We start from the raw sequence: 18,043 nt of genomic DNA, 5'->3' as shown, positions 1-18,043 counted from the left end.
TATGTGTTTACTCACTGCATTCTTTGTTATATCTCTGAAGATTTTCCCTACATTAAATTTAAACTAAGTGGTCTGCACTTTTAATGCTTGCCTTCTTAAAAGAGCACTGCTTTTGCAGTCGAAGGCCAAAGATGAAGAAGCTCCAGACTCTGAAATAGTATCCAACATACTCCACAAACAATACTTTATTCACAAGTATTTTTTTTTTACAGAAGTAGAACAAAATACTTTGTTTATTTTCTTATTGTATGTACAGAAAAGCAACCAAATTAATATGAAGTATGGGAACAGACAGTTCCAGAATGATCCAGTATTATGGGTGAAATCCAGGCAACATGGAGGTGAAACTCAATCATGTATGTTTACTGTGGGAGAGATTATGCTGGCATGAAACAAACCATCGTGAGAGACAGACGGGAGCCAAATGAGCATTCGCATCTGCCAGGGTGACGGTCAGTCCTGTGCCGATCTAGGAGTTCATAAAGCAGTCAAAATCACACTGTAAAAAGCTCTGCCTGACTCTTACTGAAGTCTTCCTGAAAGAGAGGTGGGATGGAAGGACAACATTAATCAGTACCATTTGTCTGGGTGCTATTAGGTTGTAAGTTTACTAGTTTGTAGTAAGCAATGACTAATTTCAATGCAGTATTAAGGTCCGATTCCACACATTTTAACGTTGGGCAATGGTGGAAAATGGGCAATGTTGAATTGACTGCCTGTTATATACAAGGCTGCCTGGGCATATAATGAATGACCAATTCAATATCACCCATTTTATACTCCTGCCTAAAGTTAAAATTATCCCCATTTACAATGCTAGTCTGCCAGTCCTCAGAAGCTAGAATTTTCAGCGGCTGCAAACATTTTTCTTTATTCATTCATGGGATTTGGGCGTCGTTGGCTAGGCCAGCATTTATTGCCCATCCCTAATTGCCCTTGAGAAGGTGGTGGTGAGCTTTTTGGACCGCTGAAGTCCATGTGGGGTAGGTACACCCATAATGCTGTTAGGAAGGGAATTCCAGGATTTTCACCCAGCGACAGTGAAGGAACGGCGACATAGTTCCAAGTCAGGATGGTGTGTGACTTGGAGGGGAACTTGCGGGTATTGGTGTTCCCATGCGTTTGCTGCCCTTGCCCTTCTAGTTGGTAGAGGTCGCAGGTTTGGAAGGTGCTGTCTAAGGAACCTTGGTGCGTTGCTGCAGTGCATCTTGTAGATGGTACACATTACTGCCACTGTGCATCGGTGGTGGAGGGAGTGAATGTTTAAGATGGTGGATGGGGTGCCAAACAAGCAGGCTGCTTTTTCCTAGATGGTGTCACGCTTCATGAGTGTTGTTGGAGCTGCACTCATTCAGGCAAGTGGAGAGTATACCACCACACTCCTGAATTGTGCCTTGTAGATGGACAGGCTTTGGGGAGTCAGGAGGTGAGTCACTCACCGCAGGATTCCTAGCCTCTGACCTGCTCTTGTAGCCACAATATTTATATGGCTACTCCAGTTCAGTTTCTGGTCAATGGTAACCCCTAGGATGTTGATCGTGGGGGATTCAGTGCTCGTAATGCCATTGAATGTCAAGGGGAGATGGTGAGATTCTCTCTAGTTGGAGATGTTCATTGCCTGGTGCGAATGTTACTAGCCACTTATCAGCCCAAGCCTGGATATTGTCCAGGTCTTGCTGCATTTCTACACGGACTGCTTCAGTATCTGAGGAGTCATGAATGGTGCCGAACATTGTGCAATCATCAGCGAACATCCCCACTTCGGACCTTATGATTGAAGGAAGGTCAGTTGAAGATGGTTGGGCCTAGGACACTATCCTGAGGAACTCCTGCAGTAACGTCCTGGAGCTCAGATGATTGACCTCCAACAACCACAACCTTTGCACTAGTTATGACTCTAACCAACAGAAAGCTTTCCCCTGATTCCCATTGACTTCAGTTTTGCTAGGGTTCCTTGATGCTGTACTCGGTCAAATGCTGACTTGATGTCAAGGGCAGTCACTCTCACCTCACCTCTTGAGTTCAGCTCTTCTGTCCATGTTTAAACCAAGGTTGTAATGAGGTCAGGAGCTGAGTGGCTCTGGCGGAGCCCAAACTGAGCATCACTGAGCAGGTTATTGCTAAGCAAGTGTCGCTTGATAGCACTGTCGACACCTTCCATCACTTTACTGATGATAGAGAGCAGGCTGATAGGGCGGTAATTGACCGGGTTGGACTTATCCTGCTTTTTATGTACAGGACACACCTGGGCAATTTTCCACATTGCTGGGTAGACGTAGGTGTTGTAGCTGTACTGGAACAGCTTGACTAGGGGCGCGGCAAATTCTGGAGCACAGGTCTTCAGTATTATTGCTGCAATATTGTCAGGGCCCATAGCCTTTGCAATATCCAGTGCCTTCAGTCATTTCTTGATATCACGCAAAGTGAATCGAATTGGCTGAAGTCTGGGGACTTCAGGAGGAGGCCGAGATCAACTCGGCACTTCTTGGCTGAAGATTGTTGCAAATTCATCAGCCTTATCTGTCGCACTGATGCACTGATGTTCTGGGCTTTGCCATCATTAAGGATGGGGATATTTGTAGAGCCATCTCCTCCAGTTGGTTGTTTAATTGTCCACCACCATTCACGGCTGGATGTGGCAGGACTGCAGAGCTTAGGTCTAATCCGTTGGTTATGGGATCACTTATGTCTATCGCATGCTGCTTGTGCAGTTTGGCATGCAAGTAGTCCTGTATTGTAGCTTCACCAGGTTGGCACCTCACTTTGAGGTCTGTCTGGTGCTGCTCCTGGCATGCCCTCCTGCATTCTTCATTGAACCAGGGTTGGTCTCCTGGCTTGATGGTAATGGTAGAGTGGGGGATATGCCGGGCCATGAGTTTACAGATTGTGGTTGAGTACAATTCTGCTGCTGATGATGGCCCACAGCGCCTCATGGATGCCCAATTTTGCATTGCTTGACCTGTTCAAAATCTATCCCATTTAGCACTGTGGTAGTGCCACACAACACGAAGGAGGGTATCCTCAATGTGAAGGCGAGACTTCGTCTCCACAAGGACTGTGCGGTGGTCATTCCTATCAATACTGTCATGGCCAGATGTATCTGTGGCAGGCAGATTGGTGAGGACAAGGTCAAGTATGTTTTTCCCTCTTGTTGGTTCCCTCACCACCAGCCGCATATCCAGTCTAGCAGCTATGTCCTTTTGGACTCGGCCAGCAGTGGTGCTACCGAGCCACTCTTGGTGATGGACATTGAAGTCCCCCACCCAGAGTACATTTTGCGTCCTTGCCACCCTCAGTGCTTCCTCCTAATGGTGATCAACATGGAGGAGTACTGATTCATCAGCTGATGGAGGGCAGTAGGTGATAATCAGCAGGAGGTTTCCTTGCCCATGTTTGACCTGATGCCATGAGACTTCATGGGGTTTGGAGTCCATGTTGAGGACTCCCAGGGCAGCTCCCTCCCGACTGTATACCACTATGCCGCCACCTCTGGGTCTGTCCTTCTGGTGGGACAGGGCTTACCCGAGGATGGTGATGGCAGTGTCTGGGACATTGTCTGTAAGGTATGATTCGATGAGTATGACTCTGTCAGGCTGTTGTTTGACTAGTCTGTGGGAAAGCTCTCCAACTGACCAATCTGAAACGAGGAATTAAGAGGGCTAAAAGGGGTCATGAAATATCTTTAGCAAACAGGGTTAAGGAAAATCCCAAAGCCTTTTATTCATATATAAGGAGAAAGAGGGTAACTAGAGAAAGGATTGGCCCACTAAAGGACAAAGGAGGAATGTTATGCTTGGACTCAGAGAAAACGGGTGAGATTCTAAACGAGTACTTTGCATCGGTATTCACCGAGGAGAGGGACATGACGGATGTTGAGGTTAGGAACAGATGTTTGATTACTCTAGGTCAAGTCGGCATAAGGAGGGAGGAAGTGTTGGGTATTCTAAAGGGCATTAAGGTGGACAAGTCCCCAGGTCCGGATGGGATCTATCCCAGGTTACTGAGGGAAGCGAGAGAGGAAATAGCTGGGGCCTTAACAGATATCTTTGCAGCATCCTTAAACACGGGTGAGGTCCCGGAGGACTGGAGAATTGCTAATGTTGTCCCCTTGTTTAAGAAGGGTAGCAGGGATAATCCAGGTAATTATAGACCGGTGAGCCTGACGTCAGTGGTAGGGAAGCTGCTGGAGAAGATACTGAGGGATAGGATCTATTCCCATTTGGAAGAAAATGGGCTCATCAGTGATAGGCAACATGGTTTTGTGCAGGGAAGGTCATATCTTACCAACTTAATAGAATTCTTTGAGGAAGTGACAAAGTTGATTGATGAGGGAAGGGCTGTCGATGTCATATACATGGACTTCAGTAAGGCGTTTGATAAGGTTCCCCATGGCAGGCTGATGGAGAAAGTGAAGGCGCTTGGGGTCCAAGGTGTACTAGCTAGATGGATAAAGAACTGGCTGGGCAACAGGAGACAGAGAGTAGCAGTAGAGGGGAGTTTCTCAAAATGGAGACGTGTGACCAGTGGTGTTCCACAGGGATCCGTGCTGGGACCACTGTTGTTTGTGATATACATTAATGATTTGGAGGAAAGTATAGGTGGACTGATTAGCAAGTTTGCAGACGACACTAAGATTGGTGGAGTAGCAGATAGTGAAGGGGACTGTCAGAGAATACAGCAGAATATAGATAGATTAGAGAGTTGGGCAGAGAAATGGCAGATGGAGTTCAATCAGGGCAAATGCGAGGTGATGCATTTTGGAAGATCCAATTCAAGAGTGAACTATACAGTAAATGGAAAAGTCCTGGGGAAAATTGATGTCCAGAGAGATTTGGGTGTTCAGGTCCACTGTTCCCTGAAGGTGGCAACGCAGGTCAATAGAGTGGTCAAGAAGGCATACGGCATGCTTTCCTTCATCGGACGGGGCATTGAGTACAAGAGTTGGCAGGTCATGTTACAGTTGTATAGGACTTTGGTTCGGCCACATTTGGAATACTGCGTACAGTTCTGGTCGCCACATTATCAAAAGGATGTGGATGCTTTGGAGAGGGTGCAGAGGAGGTTCACCAGGATGTTGCCTGGTATGGAGGGCGCTAGCTATGAAGAGAGGTTGAGTAGATTAGGATTATTTTCATTAGAAAGACGGAGGTTGAGGGGGGACCTGATTGAGGTGTACAAAATCATGAGAGGTATAGACAGAGTGGACAGCAAGAGGCTTTTTCCCAGAGTGGGGGTTTCAATTACTAGAGGACACGAGTTCAAAGTGAAAGGGGAAATGTTTAGGGGGGATATGCGTGGAAAGTTCTTTACGCAGAGGGTGGTGGGCACCTGGAACGCGTTGCCAGCGGAGGTGGTAGACGCGGGCACGATGGAGTCTTTTAAGATGTATCTAGACAGATACATGAATGGGCAGGAAGAAAAGAGATATAGAACCTAAGAAAATAGGCGACATGTTTAGAGAGAGGATCTGGATCGGCGCAGGCTTGGAGGGCCGAAGGGCCTGTTCCTGTGCTGTAATTATCTTTGTTGTTCTTTTTTTTTTAGGCACAAGCTTTTTTTTTTAGGCACAAGTCTCCAGATGTTAGTAAGGAGGACTTTGCAGGGTCGATAGGGCTGGGTTTACCATTGTCGTTTCCGGTGCTAAGGTCGATGCCGGGTGGTCTGTCTGGTTTCATTGACTTCGCAGTGGTTAGATACAACTGAGTGGCTTGCTGGGCCATTTCAGAGAGCATTTAGGAATCAATCACATTGCTGTGGGTCTGGAGAAACATGAAGGCCAGACCACGTAAGGACAGCAGATTTCCTTCCCGAAAGGACATTAGTGAACCAGATGGGTTTTTACAACAATCGACAATGGTTTCGTGTCCATCATTAGACTAGCTTTAAATTCCAGATTTATTAATTGAATTTAAATTCCACCTACTTAAAAATAAGTCTCAGAGAAATACCCTGGGTTTCTGGGTTACTAGTCCAGTGACAATACCACAACGCCATCGCCTTCCTACCTTTAAAGCTTTAGGCATTCAACTAACGTAAAAGGTTATTTTAAAAAGAAAGTTCCTAAATGGACGGCAGATGGAATGCAAGCAGAGGAAATGTTCTAAAATATTTTGGGGATAATTTCGACTTTGGTAGGTCGTATAAAATAGATGACAGCAAATCAGCAGCCAGTTTTACATCTCTCCCGATTTCCACTTCCATGTTTTAAACTATCAACCAAGGTCAAAATTACTTCCTTTAAGCTTAAAAAAAGCACAAAGATAGGAAGTCGAGTCAAAGCAGAGAGGAATAATAATGGAAGTTATAATAAACATGGAATAGGGAAGAGAGAATAGGAGGAGGAAAAAGCGATGACCAGGTGAGCACAAGAATATTTGTCTCCTTTAACTTGATGTAATATTCGGAATTTGTATTTAATTGATCACTCTAGGGTTAATATTCCTGTATTAATATAATTCTTGTGTCCGAGATGCTTTATAACTAATATTAATGCTTAATTCAGTATCATAGTGTTGAATACAAACAAAAGTGGTTAATCCAGGGAGATGGAAATTTCCCTGCATCTGTCAGCAGATTAATAAGAATTAAAATACTCAAAAATTTTAAACTATCTCTCCAGGAACTTAAAAATGAAAATCCAAACAATTGCATTAAATAGCACAAAATTGAAGAAGTATTTATGTGTTTTTATAAAGTTTGCATATTTGCTTAAAAATAATTAGGAAACAGTTGACTTAGGTCTGTAAAGAGAACTGTCAAAGATTTAGCACAGTTTTTCATTTCTGGTGGGCATTTTGTGTGTTCAGCTAATGTAACACGTGTATTAATAATATTTTGCTGAAAAACGCTTTATCTCCAAGTTAAAATGAAAATACATGTGGTTTTGAATGCTTTATTTTCAAATGGAAAATTTGTTGCATTATCCAGGAATATCTGGTTCTGATGTATTACTAAATTTTGGAGAAAAACAATTCCATATTTAAACAAAGTTATCGAAAGCACGTGGCTGTGAAAGTGTTAAATGTTCTGAGAGTGACCCAGCTCCATAATTTTGGCTACTTATAAATAACTGATACTTATCACAAATTCTTTCACCACAAAGCAAATAAAATAGGTTCTAATTATGAAATAATACCAATTATTTATTGAATAAAAGAAAAGTACCAGTGATCAGTAAGAAGTGAACATTAGGCTACTTTTGAGGACTTAACACAACAGAACCACAAGCAATTCTGGGAAGAGTGTTGTCTTTGTGAAGCTAAAACAATTAAAATATATTCTTAAGAGGCATATATGAGATCAGTCTTACATAACTAGGACTATTTATAGACAAAGACTATATATTCTGTGTCAACATCAAATTTGCAACAGACTGCAGTAGTCATCAGAATTAAATAAAATCAAACACTTAGGATTTCTACCTACATGTCGACATTGAAACTCAAACTGAAGTGGAAGAAACCTCAGAAAAATCGGTTGATTGCGTCACCTTAAGTGGGACAGGACAGGATCTGGATGTTCAGTAAGAACACAATCAATAATCAGATTAACATTTCTTTTTGCTTACTGAAGAGGAGATCTCAGTGTTTCCTTTCAGCACTCTGTGCCAGCTGAACCTGTACGATGTACAGGAGAGAAACAAAGGGGGCTGAACTGTCATGGCGTCTCAAAAGCAGCCACCTTGTACCAAAGCTCAATAAAAGATGATAATCAAGCGTCCCATATCAGGAATGACATGGTTTAGGTGCAAAACCCATGCACCCTCCAGTGTACCTCAATAGTATGCCTAGATGCTTAACCTCAGAACAGTACTTCGAACTGCAGCATTGTGAATTCCCACACCAACGGGTTGGATTTCATCCAATGGGCTGAGAGTTGAGGGGCGCGGGGCATTAAGTGGTGAGGGAAGGCAGGGGGTGGGACTGTTGCTTTCCCGACGCCTTGGAATTGTACCAGGGGGCGGGAAAGGTCATGGATGGCCTGCCTGCCCAGAGGCCAATTGAGGAACTTTAGTGGCCACTTAAAGACATCTTCCGGCCACCACTGGTGTTTTACCAGCAGCCAGGGGTTGGGGGGGGTGGGGTGTGGGGGGAGAGAGGCCTCTGCCATGTGGTGAGACTGCTTTGGAAAAGCTGGCAGCCTCCCTTTGGGTTTGGCGGGGGGGGGGCGCTCCTGATTGGGCACCCCGTGGCCCACGGAGGCCACCCCCCCCCATCTCGGCGGCAAGGGCCAACCCCACTGAAAGAACCCCACACCCCTGTCCGCTATCCCCTCGCCGAAGCCTGGCTGAGACTGACCCCAAGCATCTGTGTTCTGAGGCCTCCTTCATGGCTGCCGCTCCAGGCCTCCTGCAGTACCATCAGTAGCCACCGCTGCCTTCTGATTGGCTGGCAGTTCTATTACCTGTCCACCGTTGAATTTGGCTGGGAGGTCTGACAAATGGCAGTTGCAGGGTCAGCCCTGCTGGCATCCGGCCAGTTGCCGGGACAACCACGGCCGAAATAAAATCCAGTCCCAACCTCTCGGAATCTGATTGCTGGCTTACTCTCAGTATTAGTGCTGAATTATGATAATTTTTTACAATGGACTGGTTTTGACCATTAGGATCCGAGTTGGACTGTCCAAACTATTTTCACTTAAGACCCTCGCATTCATGGCAGGAAAGGGACCATCATCCCACCAATCTAGGTTGGATTCAAGCCCAGAACTCTGTGTCTAGTGTAGTGACGTAACTATGTATTTTCCAATAAAGGTGAGAGAAATATTTTCCTTATAACTAAAAAAACATTGAACAGTGCTAGACAAGGAATGGCAGATCAAAATTGTCCCAACCATGCATTTTGACATTAAGTTCAGAAGAACATCTTCTTCTTCAGTGTGACAAGAAAGACCAGATTAGAAGTAACCTAAAGCTTTCCCACAGACTTAATTACCGTCCTCACTTCACTGCCTGTGCTCATTCTTTTGTGAAATGTCAGGGCTATAGATAGAGCTATAAAAGTACTGTTAATCTATTATCCTCTGCATTTTGTAGTCAACAGAGAAGCAAAGGATTTCAAGTGCTGAAACTCTGTTTGGTGTTGGATCCAAGACGAAATGCCTGCACTGGTATGAGCTATTGATCAGACCCTTGAGGCAATCAGATCATAGCCTTACTTGTAACCCTAAGCAGAAATCAGCAATAACAGGCTCTCAATTATTTTTTCCTAGGCAGGATTTGAATGTGATTCTTCCAGTGGAGAACAGTGTATTCAAACAAAGCACAGGTGAGCAGTGAAAGAATGCAAAGCACTTAAGACCAATATTTATGCTACAATTTAACGCATTCAACATTCTAACTGTGTGGCTCTGGCAAGTTATTGATTAATAATTGTGTACGGATTATTATTGCTTGTTAAATTCACTATCACTGCCTGGGCTTCTTCTGGATAACTCAGATAGGGAAAATCTCAAGGACAGCCAAAAGATTGGGCCAGGGCTATACAATTGTTTTATCTTTTAGTGGACAAGAGGTATGTGGGATCCCTACACAGTGAGTTAACAATCTTAGATGTGTGTTGGCAGGGGAGGGGTGGGGGGGGGGGGGGGGTGGCATCTTGGTAGGTTCTTAAAGGGTAGACCAGGAACCTCTCCAGAGGATGGGAAGGCAAGTCAGTAGCACATTCTGCTTTTTAGCATCCAGATTTGGATTGGACAGAGGATAACAGAGGACAGCATGTGGCAGAGTGAGTCCTATAAGGTAAGGGCGAAATATAAGTATAAGTGAAGTGCATGGTACCTTGTTAAATAATCCAATGGCTGACTAAATACTTCCAAATGTTTTTATGACATACTCCAAAGGTGTTCCCTTCTGGGCTGAAATAATTTCCTTGAAATATTTTCCAAGAGTCCAGCACCAAACCCCCATGGCTAATCATCAGCAGGTATCTTGGTGACAACTGCATTACACAGGAACACAGTGTGAAAGTCACATTGATACTGTGAAATGACAAAAATCATTGAAAGAATAGCAACATCAGCCTGTAGGAACAGGAGCAGATGGAGTCACACGGCTATTACAAAATACTGATGTAGTTAATTTTAGCACTAGAATTAATACTGAGAAGCCTTTCTATACCGTTTTTCCAATACTAAAATGAATAAAAAATAAAAGGTTGTGTTTTTAAAATTTTGACTTTACAATATACTCAGACCTGCCACGTTTCTGGGTTATCTCCTTTGAGTGTTTTGTATCCAGTTCCGTCCAGTCCCAAAAAAGTGTATGTACAAATTCTTCTCATCTAATCTTTATTTCTTCCTACTTCGAAACCGTTCAGAGATTATTTTTTGAGCTAAGAATTGCATCAATTACAGATGTTGAAGGGACACATTTTCTAAAGCCGTTAAAATAAAAGTTACACCGCCAAGATCAGATCACGTTTTCTACAACATTCATGGAGACCGGTAGAATTAAGAGTGTTGGAGCTACGAGGAGTCTCTGGTTGTCTTTCACTGTGGAAGTGCCTTCAGGATTGCGTTCACCTCCTCAGCTACTGCTGTTAACGCAAACTCAAACTGCTCCTGTAGATGATAAACCAGTGCAGTTAGAACAGATTGTCCTTTTATTTATGCGCAATATGGGTTTAAACATGTTAACCATTGAGACAAAACCTATTGCTTTAAACCATAAACCCATTAAGAGAACCTGGGAATTGATGCAGTTAACTTTTGTTGTCCTCCAATCTCTCCACCTCCTCTGCTCCTCTTTTGAAGGCACTGACTCTTGTCAGAGTCCATTTTGAGCAAATCTCTGGTACCTTGTCCAAATGTGTGAGTGTAAACAGAGACCATCAGGAGGATAATCAAACACAAATGGCACTATAAGCCAGCATGATCCTATTCTCACTCACCAATGACCCCACATGCAGCAGAGGTCACTGGACGGCAAGCAATGGTGGGAACTCAGGCTGAATTTTCCCACATCCCAAAGGCATTCAGACCAATTACAATATCCCAACTAGTAAACTGACTGAAATTAGTTAACACAGACCAGTGTTCAAAATTGAATCTGTCTGAGCTGTATGAATGGAATGCACTACCTGAAAGGGTGGTGGAGGCAGATTAAAAAATGCTGGGCTATAGGGAAAGAGCTGGGGCGTGGGACTAATCCAATAGCTCTTTCAGAGAGCCCTCACTGCATGATAGAGTCATAGAGAGTTACAGCACTGAAACAGGCCCTTCGACCCACCGAGTCTGTGCTGACCATCAACCACCCAATTATACTAATCCTGCATTAATCCCATATTCCCTACCACATCCCCATCTTCCCTCAATTCTCCTACCACCTACCTACACTAGGGGCAATTTACAATGGCCAATTTACCTATCAACCTACTAGTCTTTGGCTGTGGGAGGAAACCGGAGCACCCGGCGGAAATCCACGCGGTCACAGGGAGAAATGCAAACTCCGCACAGGCAGTACCCAGAATCGAACCCGGGTCACTGGAGCTGTGAGGCTGCAGGTGCTAACCACTGTGTTACCCTATGATGGACCTTCTTCTATGCTTATACCCCCCTGGCACTACATACTAAGAAACCAGGGAGCTCCTCTATTGTTGCCAATGGGAATATGTCTTCCAAATTTGCTTAGAGAACATGGGGGAGTCAAGATGGTGATTTTAAGGAGTCTGTTACGGAGCCTGGTCATGTCACACTTATAACTGTTACTACATACTTTAAAAAAAACATAACTTAGACATTTTGTGTATCAAACTGCAAAACAATTTGCAATCCCACACCTGATATCAAAGGCAATGCAGGAGAAGCAGATGATTGTGATAAGAAACATAGGAAATAGGAGCAGAAGTAGGCCATTCAGACCCTCAGGCCTCTCCACCATTCAGCTAGATCATGGCTGATCTTCTACCTCAACGCCATTTCCCTGCACTATCCCAATATTCCTTGATATCTTTAATGTCTAGAAATTTATCGATCTCTGTAATGAACATATTCAATGACTGAATCTCCACAGCCCTCTGGGGTAGAGAATTCCAAAGATTCACCACCCTCTGTGAGAAGAAATTCCTCCTCATCTCAGTCCTAAATGGCCTGCCTTTTATTCTGAGACTGTGCCCCAGGTTCTAGACCCCACCGAGCCAGGGGAAACATCCTTCCTGCCTCTACTCTGTCAAGCCCTGTAAGAATTTTCTATGCTTCAATGAGATCACCTCTCATTCTTCTAAAGTCTAGAGAATAGAGTCCCAGTCTCCTCAATCTCTCCTCATAGGACAATCCTGCCCTCCCAGAGATCAGTCTAATGAACCTTCGTTGCACTCCCTCTGTGACAAGTATATCCTTCTTTAGGTAAGGAGACCAAAACTGTACACAATACACCAAGGCTCTATACAATTGCAGCAAGACTTATTACTCCTGTACTCAAATCCTCTTGCAATAAAGGACAACATGCCTTCTTAATTGCTTGCTGCACCTGCAAGTTAGATTTCAGTGACTTATGAACAAGGCACCCAGGTCCCTTTGGACATCAACACTTGCCAATCTCTCACAATTTAAGAAATACTCTGCATTTCTGTTTTTCCTACCCAAGTGGCTAATGTCATATTTTCCACATTACATTCCACCTGCCATGTTCTTGTCCACTCAATTAGCCTGTCTAAATCCCCTTGAAGTCTCTTTGCATCCTCACAACTCACATTCCCATCTAGTTTTGTGACAACAGAAAACTTGGAAATATTACATTAGGTCCCCAAATCCAAATCATTGATATAGATTGTGTATAGCTGGGGCCCAAGTACTGATCCTTGCGGTACCCCTCTAATCACAGCCTGCCAAACCGAGAATGACCCATTTATTCCTACTCTCTGTTTTCTGTCCGTTAACCAATTCTCAATCCATGGCAGTAAATTACCCCAATCCCTTGTGCTCTAATTTTGCTTACAAACCTCCTGTGTGGGACCTTATCGAAAGCCTTCTGAAAACCCATACATCACATCCACTGGGCTCTCCCCCTTATCTATTCTGCTAGTTACATCCACAAAAAGCTCCAACAGGTTTGTCAAACATGGGACGGAATTTTAAGCCCCCTGCAGGAGCAAGCTAGAAGCAGTGGGTGATTGCGTAAAATTGAGTGGAAGGTGGGGGTGCCGTTCCTGTTGCCTTCCCACTTCCGCTGCAATTTTACCAGTGGCGGCGGAGGTGACAAACTGCCTGCCCACCCCAGGCCAATTAATTACCACTTAACAGCCTCCTCCCACTGCTGCTGGTATATTACCAGTGGCTGGCAGTTCAGTAGCTCAGAAGGCCACCCAGTAAAACCAGGGCACCTCCTTGTAGGCTGTGTCAGGGGGGCCCCGTGGCACAAGCTGTCCCCACTGGAGCACCTCCCCATCCCCACCTCGAGTGACACCCCCAGCCGATTGTCTCTGGTGAGGCCCCATACACTTTACTTGTATTCCGGGGCTTCGTCCATGTTGCCGATCCTGACTGGGTGCAGTCCCAGCAGTGGTCACCACTCCCAGTGGCGCTGTTGCAACGGAAGAGCTGCCGGCCTGCTGATTGACTGACAGAGCTGGTAGGTGGGACCTCCTGCCTCAGAGGTGCGTAAGTCCCGCCCAAAGCCAATTAAGGGCCTGGGCCACATAAAATTACGGTGTGGCTTCCAGGTCCCGTGAAGGTGGGCTCGCCAACGATTTTTGTTTGCCAGCAGGCGAGGCCTCCGGCCCAATGTAAAGTACAGGCCATGATTTCCCTTTCATAAATCCATGTTGACTCTGCCCAATCCTACCTTTATTTTATAAGTGTTCAGTTGTCACATCCTTTATAATGGATTCCAGCATTTTCCCTCCTACTGATGTCAGGCTAACAGGTCTGTCGTTCTCCATTTTTTCTCTCTCTCCTTTCCTAAATAGTGGGGTAACATTTTCCACCTTCCAATCTGCAGGAACCGTTCCAGAATCTATAGAGTTTTGGAAGATAACCACCAATGCATCCACTATCTCCATAGCTACCTCCTTCAACATTCTGGGATGTAGATCATTAGGTCTAAGGGAATTATCAACGTTCAGACCCATTAATTTCCCCAGTACTACTTTTTTACGAATACTAATTTCTTTCAGTTCCTCATTCTCACTAGTCCCTTGGTTCTCTAGTATTCCTGGGGGGTTTTCTGTATCTTCCTCTGTGAAGACAGACACAAAGTATTTGTTTAGTTTCTCTGCCATTTCCTTATGCCCCATTATAAATTCCCCTGCCTGTAGTGGGCCCACATTTACCTTTGATAATCTTTTCCTTCTTACATACCTAAAATAACTTTTGCAGTCTGTTTTTATGATCCTTGCTTACAACAGTGCCTTAGAAGTGTTCAAAATGACGAGGGGTCTGGACAGAGTAGATAGGGAGAAACTGTTCCTGTTGATGGAAGGATCAAGAACCAGAGGACACCAATTTAAGGTGATTAGCAAAAGAAGCAACGGTGACATTAGGAAAAACTTCTTTAAGTAGCGAGTGTTTAGGATCTGGAACACACTGCCTGAGAGTGTAGTGAAGGCAAATTTAATCTGAATTATCTGAAGAGAAAATGTTTGCAGGACGATCGGGGAAAGGTGAGAGAGTGGGACTAGGTGAGTCGCTCTTGCAGAAAGCCAGCACAGACACAACGGGCCGAATGGCCTCTTTCTGTGCTGTAACCAGTTCTATGATTCTATGATCAAAGGGCGTTGGGAATACAAAGCAGCAGGACTTTGGAGCAGCAGGTAACGTGAGAGCAGATCCGACAGCAGCAAATACACAACATTGCAAAACCACATTAAAAGTATCCCCATGAGCTCCATCCAGTGGCTGGGGATCCAGGCTTGCACTGCCCATGGTTGGATGGTTGGAGCGGCAGGAAAAGGAACCAGTGGTATTCAGAGACAAAAATGGCGTTGGTGTCCTTTGACCCCAATTTTCATGCGCGTAATGATGCTCCTGCCTGTTTTGATGGGAGTTAACAGGCTGCAGATCTGCCCAAATATTGACATGGCATCAATGCTGTGGTAAGTCAGCGCGATTACCCGCTATTTGATTTTAGTCCTACTATTGACCTGTTTTTAAGTGCATATGGGATGGTGGCAACATGAAAATTGCGCCATTTAGTTTCCTTTCTAACTCTCATTCTCTCTCTAATAATGCATTGGGTATATTTATTTAGTGTCAGAAAGTTTCCATTCTCACCTTCGTGACATGGTATATTCTGCCCTCTTGCTCATATCATCTTTGGTTCCCAGCTTTTCCCTCTTATTTTGTCCAAGTACAGCCTAACCTTTTGGTTCAAATCACAGGCCCATGTGAAACTGGGGCCTGGGTTTTAGCCTGGAAGTGAGTTCCGTGCAGGGGCACTGTTTTGAAAGCAGGAACATGGCAGAAGAGTTTTCCCAAAGCAGGACTCCTTTAAATTGTTTTCTATCGGGTTCTGCCCACAGGCAGCCTGATTGGCAGGATGGAGGCCTGTTGGGTGAGGAAGCCTGCAGTTGAAGAGATCAGGTAAGTGAAGTGTGGGAGTGATTGTGGTGTTGGTGGGGTGGGGGATGTTCCTGATTGCAGGGGGGGAGGTGGGGGGTAATGTCCAATGGTGGTTAGGGGTGCGGTTCCAATTGTAGTGTGTGGGGAGGTGGTGATCAGGGGTGCAATGATGGTCAGAGGAAGATGGTGCTCGGGGTTGGGGGAACAGCAGATGGTGGAAGCAGCAGACAGATTTCGGGCTGGGGCGATGGGTTTCTGGGTGGCTTGTCGAGTCTGGAAGACGCACTCCTGCTCCCCCGGCCCACAAGCAGTGCTGTAAAGGCACATCCCGCATGGATTCAGCCCTTCTCACCTTCTTTCAGCTGCTGGGTTTCCTGAGGTTTGGGAAACCCATTTGTCATGTTATAAATAGAATGACTGTGAAAATGAAAGCATGCAGCCTCATTATATTTAAATGACCAACCCACCTCCCGTGAGCAGATCGGTCGCCCAATCTATTATACTATTTAGTTTCCTTGTTAACTCTCTCTCTCTAATAATGCATTTGGTATATTTATTTAGTGCCATGATATATGCTCATCCCGCCTCTGTTAAAACTGGAAGTGGGTGGGTTCAAGGCGGGTTGGGTTCCTGCTTCAGATTTTTTGAATTTTTACCTCTGACCCAACCTATTTCTGGTAGTTAAGATTCAACCCTGTGTCTAATAGTCTGCTGTGGGATCAGGGTGCCAGAATCCGCTCTGGTAGATGAGAGAGGGACCCCACAGAATACAAGATAAAGAAAATAAAAACATTAGAACAGAGAAGGTTAAGGAGAGATGTAATACAGGGGTTCAAAATTATGAGGGTTTTTGATAGAATAAATAAGGAGAAACTATTTCCACCAGCAGGCGGGGCCAAATGGTCTCCTTCTGTGCTGTATGATTCTATTTCAAACACGTGGAGACATAATGATGAAGGAAGTCATTTTTCATAGGGACGAGATTCCAGTTCTGACAAAGGCTCCAACCCTGAAACATTAACCTGCCTTTTCTCTTTTCGGACTGTGCATTTCCAAAATTTCTGGTTTTCATTTCAGTTTTTATAGGGATTGAGATAATGTACTAATCATTTGACTTGCTGCTCAAACAATGTCAAATATGGTAGACTTGATAATTAAATGTTAGATGTTTAATTTAAAAAAATTATCAATACATTTGACACGAGTTTATCCAGGCAATGGTAATAACAGGGATGGTTAATAAATGACACTGTTACCATATCTTACCTTCTAGTTTGCTACAGGACTTGCCATAATTGGCATTTCAAACCTGACTTTTATCCACAGATTTAAATGACTTTGAAGTCCTTTTACTCCTTATTTATATTCAGTGATGTGAGTGCATGGTTTGTTTAGACCCATCCAAAAGAAAACTCTCCTGAGAGAATCTCCCGCTGGTCTGTAATTAGATATTTGCAATTCACCATGTGTCTGAATAAATGAATTGGAGTGTGTGAGAAGGCATGTTGTTGCCTAGCAGCAGTTAGAGGACGTTTCTGCAGTGATTAGGATTCTTGTACTTGGGTACATGACTCAGAGTGCAAGGATTCTACCCTTTTGGTCAGTTCAGTCGCTTCCACCCGAGAGACCATGTCTTCAGTTCTCCTTCGTGATCGGTTTAACTCCAGTGTAATAATGCATAGCAAGCACTGAGAAAGTGAGAATGATTCAGATCCCAGAATGATCGAAAGGTTTGTTACATCTGATTTCCTCTTTTTTTTTTCTCCTATCCCGCTCCGCTGAAAGAGCTGACTCCTTGCTGGGGTACGGTTCCGCTAGCACCAGTAAGCCCTCCAGCACTGAATGTCCAAGTGGCATTCTTCACATGAGTTTAGATAGACTGCGGTAGGGCCAGTGGTGTCATCGTAGCCAAACCCTGATCCCAATCTCACCCAACCCTCACCTGTAATTTGCAGCAGGGATCCCTGGGCTGTGATGGGAGTGGGAACTCAATCTGATTTTTTTTGGTCTTTCCCAATCTGAGGGTCCAACCAGAACCTGGGGCCTTCTGGTTCCACCTAATACTTTCACTTACTGAGCCACCGGAGGAAGTGGATCTGCACTTATAAAGGGGGAAAGAATGCAAAAACATAAGATAGCAGGAAATAAGGCAGGGCCATTCTGCCTAATAAACCTGTTCCATTCACAGATTGTGGACAATCTTATTATGTGTTCTATCCCATTAATTTAATCCTGTGAAGTAAGGTTTTGCATAAATACTCTCTCCTCCTCCAGGGTAATGAAATAGGGATCCATCTCTTCACAGCTTGTCCTCAACTTGATTTGACTCTTCTCCATCCGCTCTTCCCTCCCCAGGAGCAGAGGAACCATCAGGTCTCATGGAGTGATAAAAGAAAAATGACAAATTCTGGAATTTGGAAATTAAAAAGCTCAGAAAATACTCAAAATGTTTAGGGCAATACCCTGACACCGATTATGCACTTCTGATTAAAAATCCTGCCAGAAGCAGCAGCCTGTCTTTCTTTTTCTCATGCTGACTAATTTGCTG

At 44.4% G+C, this 18,043-nt stretch overlaps 1 protein-coding gene and 1 long non-coding RNA gene across 4 annotated transcripts in view; one reads left to right on the top strand and one right to left on the bottom strand.

Moving 5' to 3' along the window:
* Positions 1-268: 268 nt before the first annotated feature.
* The window catches only part of ptprn2 (protein tyrosine phosphatase receptor type N2), a 1,372,445-nt gene continuing 1,354,670 nt past the window's right edge, over positions 269-18,043 (bottom strand). For 2 of the 3 annotated variants that reach the window (XM_068015003.1, XM_068015004.1), the window contains one exon: positions 7,142-10,560. In XM_068015003.1, coding sequence (XP_067871104.1) covers positions 10,489-10,560 — 72 coding nt within the window. In that variant the 3' untranslated portion in view covers positions 7,142-10,488. Of the gene's footprint in view, positions 537-7,141; positions 10,561-18,043 lie in introns of those variants that run through there. The other variant, XR_010969405.1, reaches the window with a different exon arrangement.
* On the top strand, positions 9,033-17,851 carry LOC137349825 (uncharacterized). Its single transcript, XR_010969406.1, has 3 exons — positions 9,033-9,108; positions 9,211-9,266; positions 17,770-17,851. It is a non-coding gene; the product is annotated as an uncharacterized lncRNA (long non-coding RNA).

Source organism: Heterodontus francisci, chromosome 2 (assembly GCF_036365525.1).
Source record: "Heterodontus francisci isolate sHetFra1 chromosome 2, sHetFra1.hap1, whole genome shotgun sequence".
Classification (NCBI taxonomy): domain Eukaryota; kingdom Metazoa; phylum Chordata; class Chondrichthyes; order Heterodontiformes; family Heterodontidae; genus Heterodontus; species Heterodontus francisci.
The sequence above is the reverse complement of the archived record's forward strand: the minus strand, read 5'-3'. Positions and strand labels throughout refer to the sequence as shown.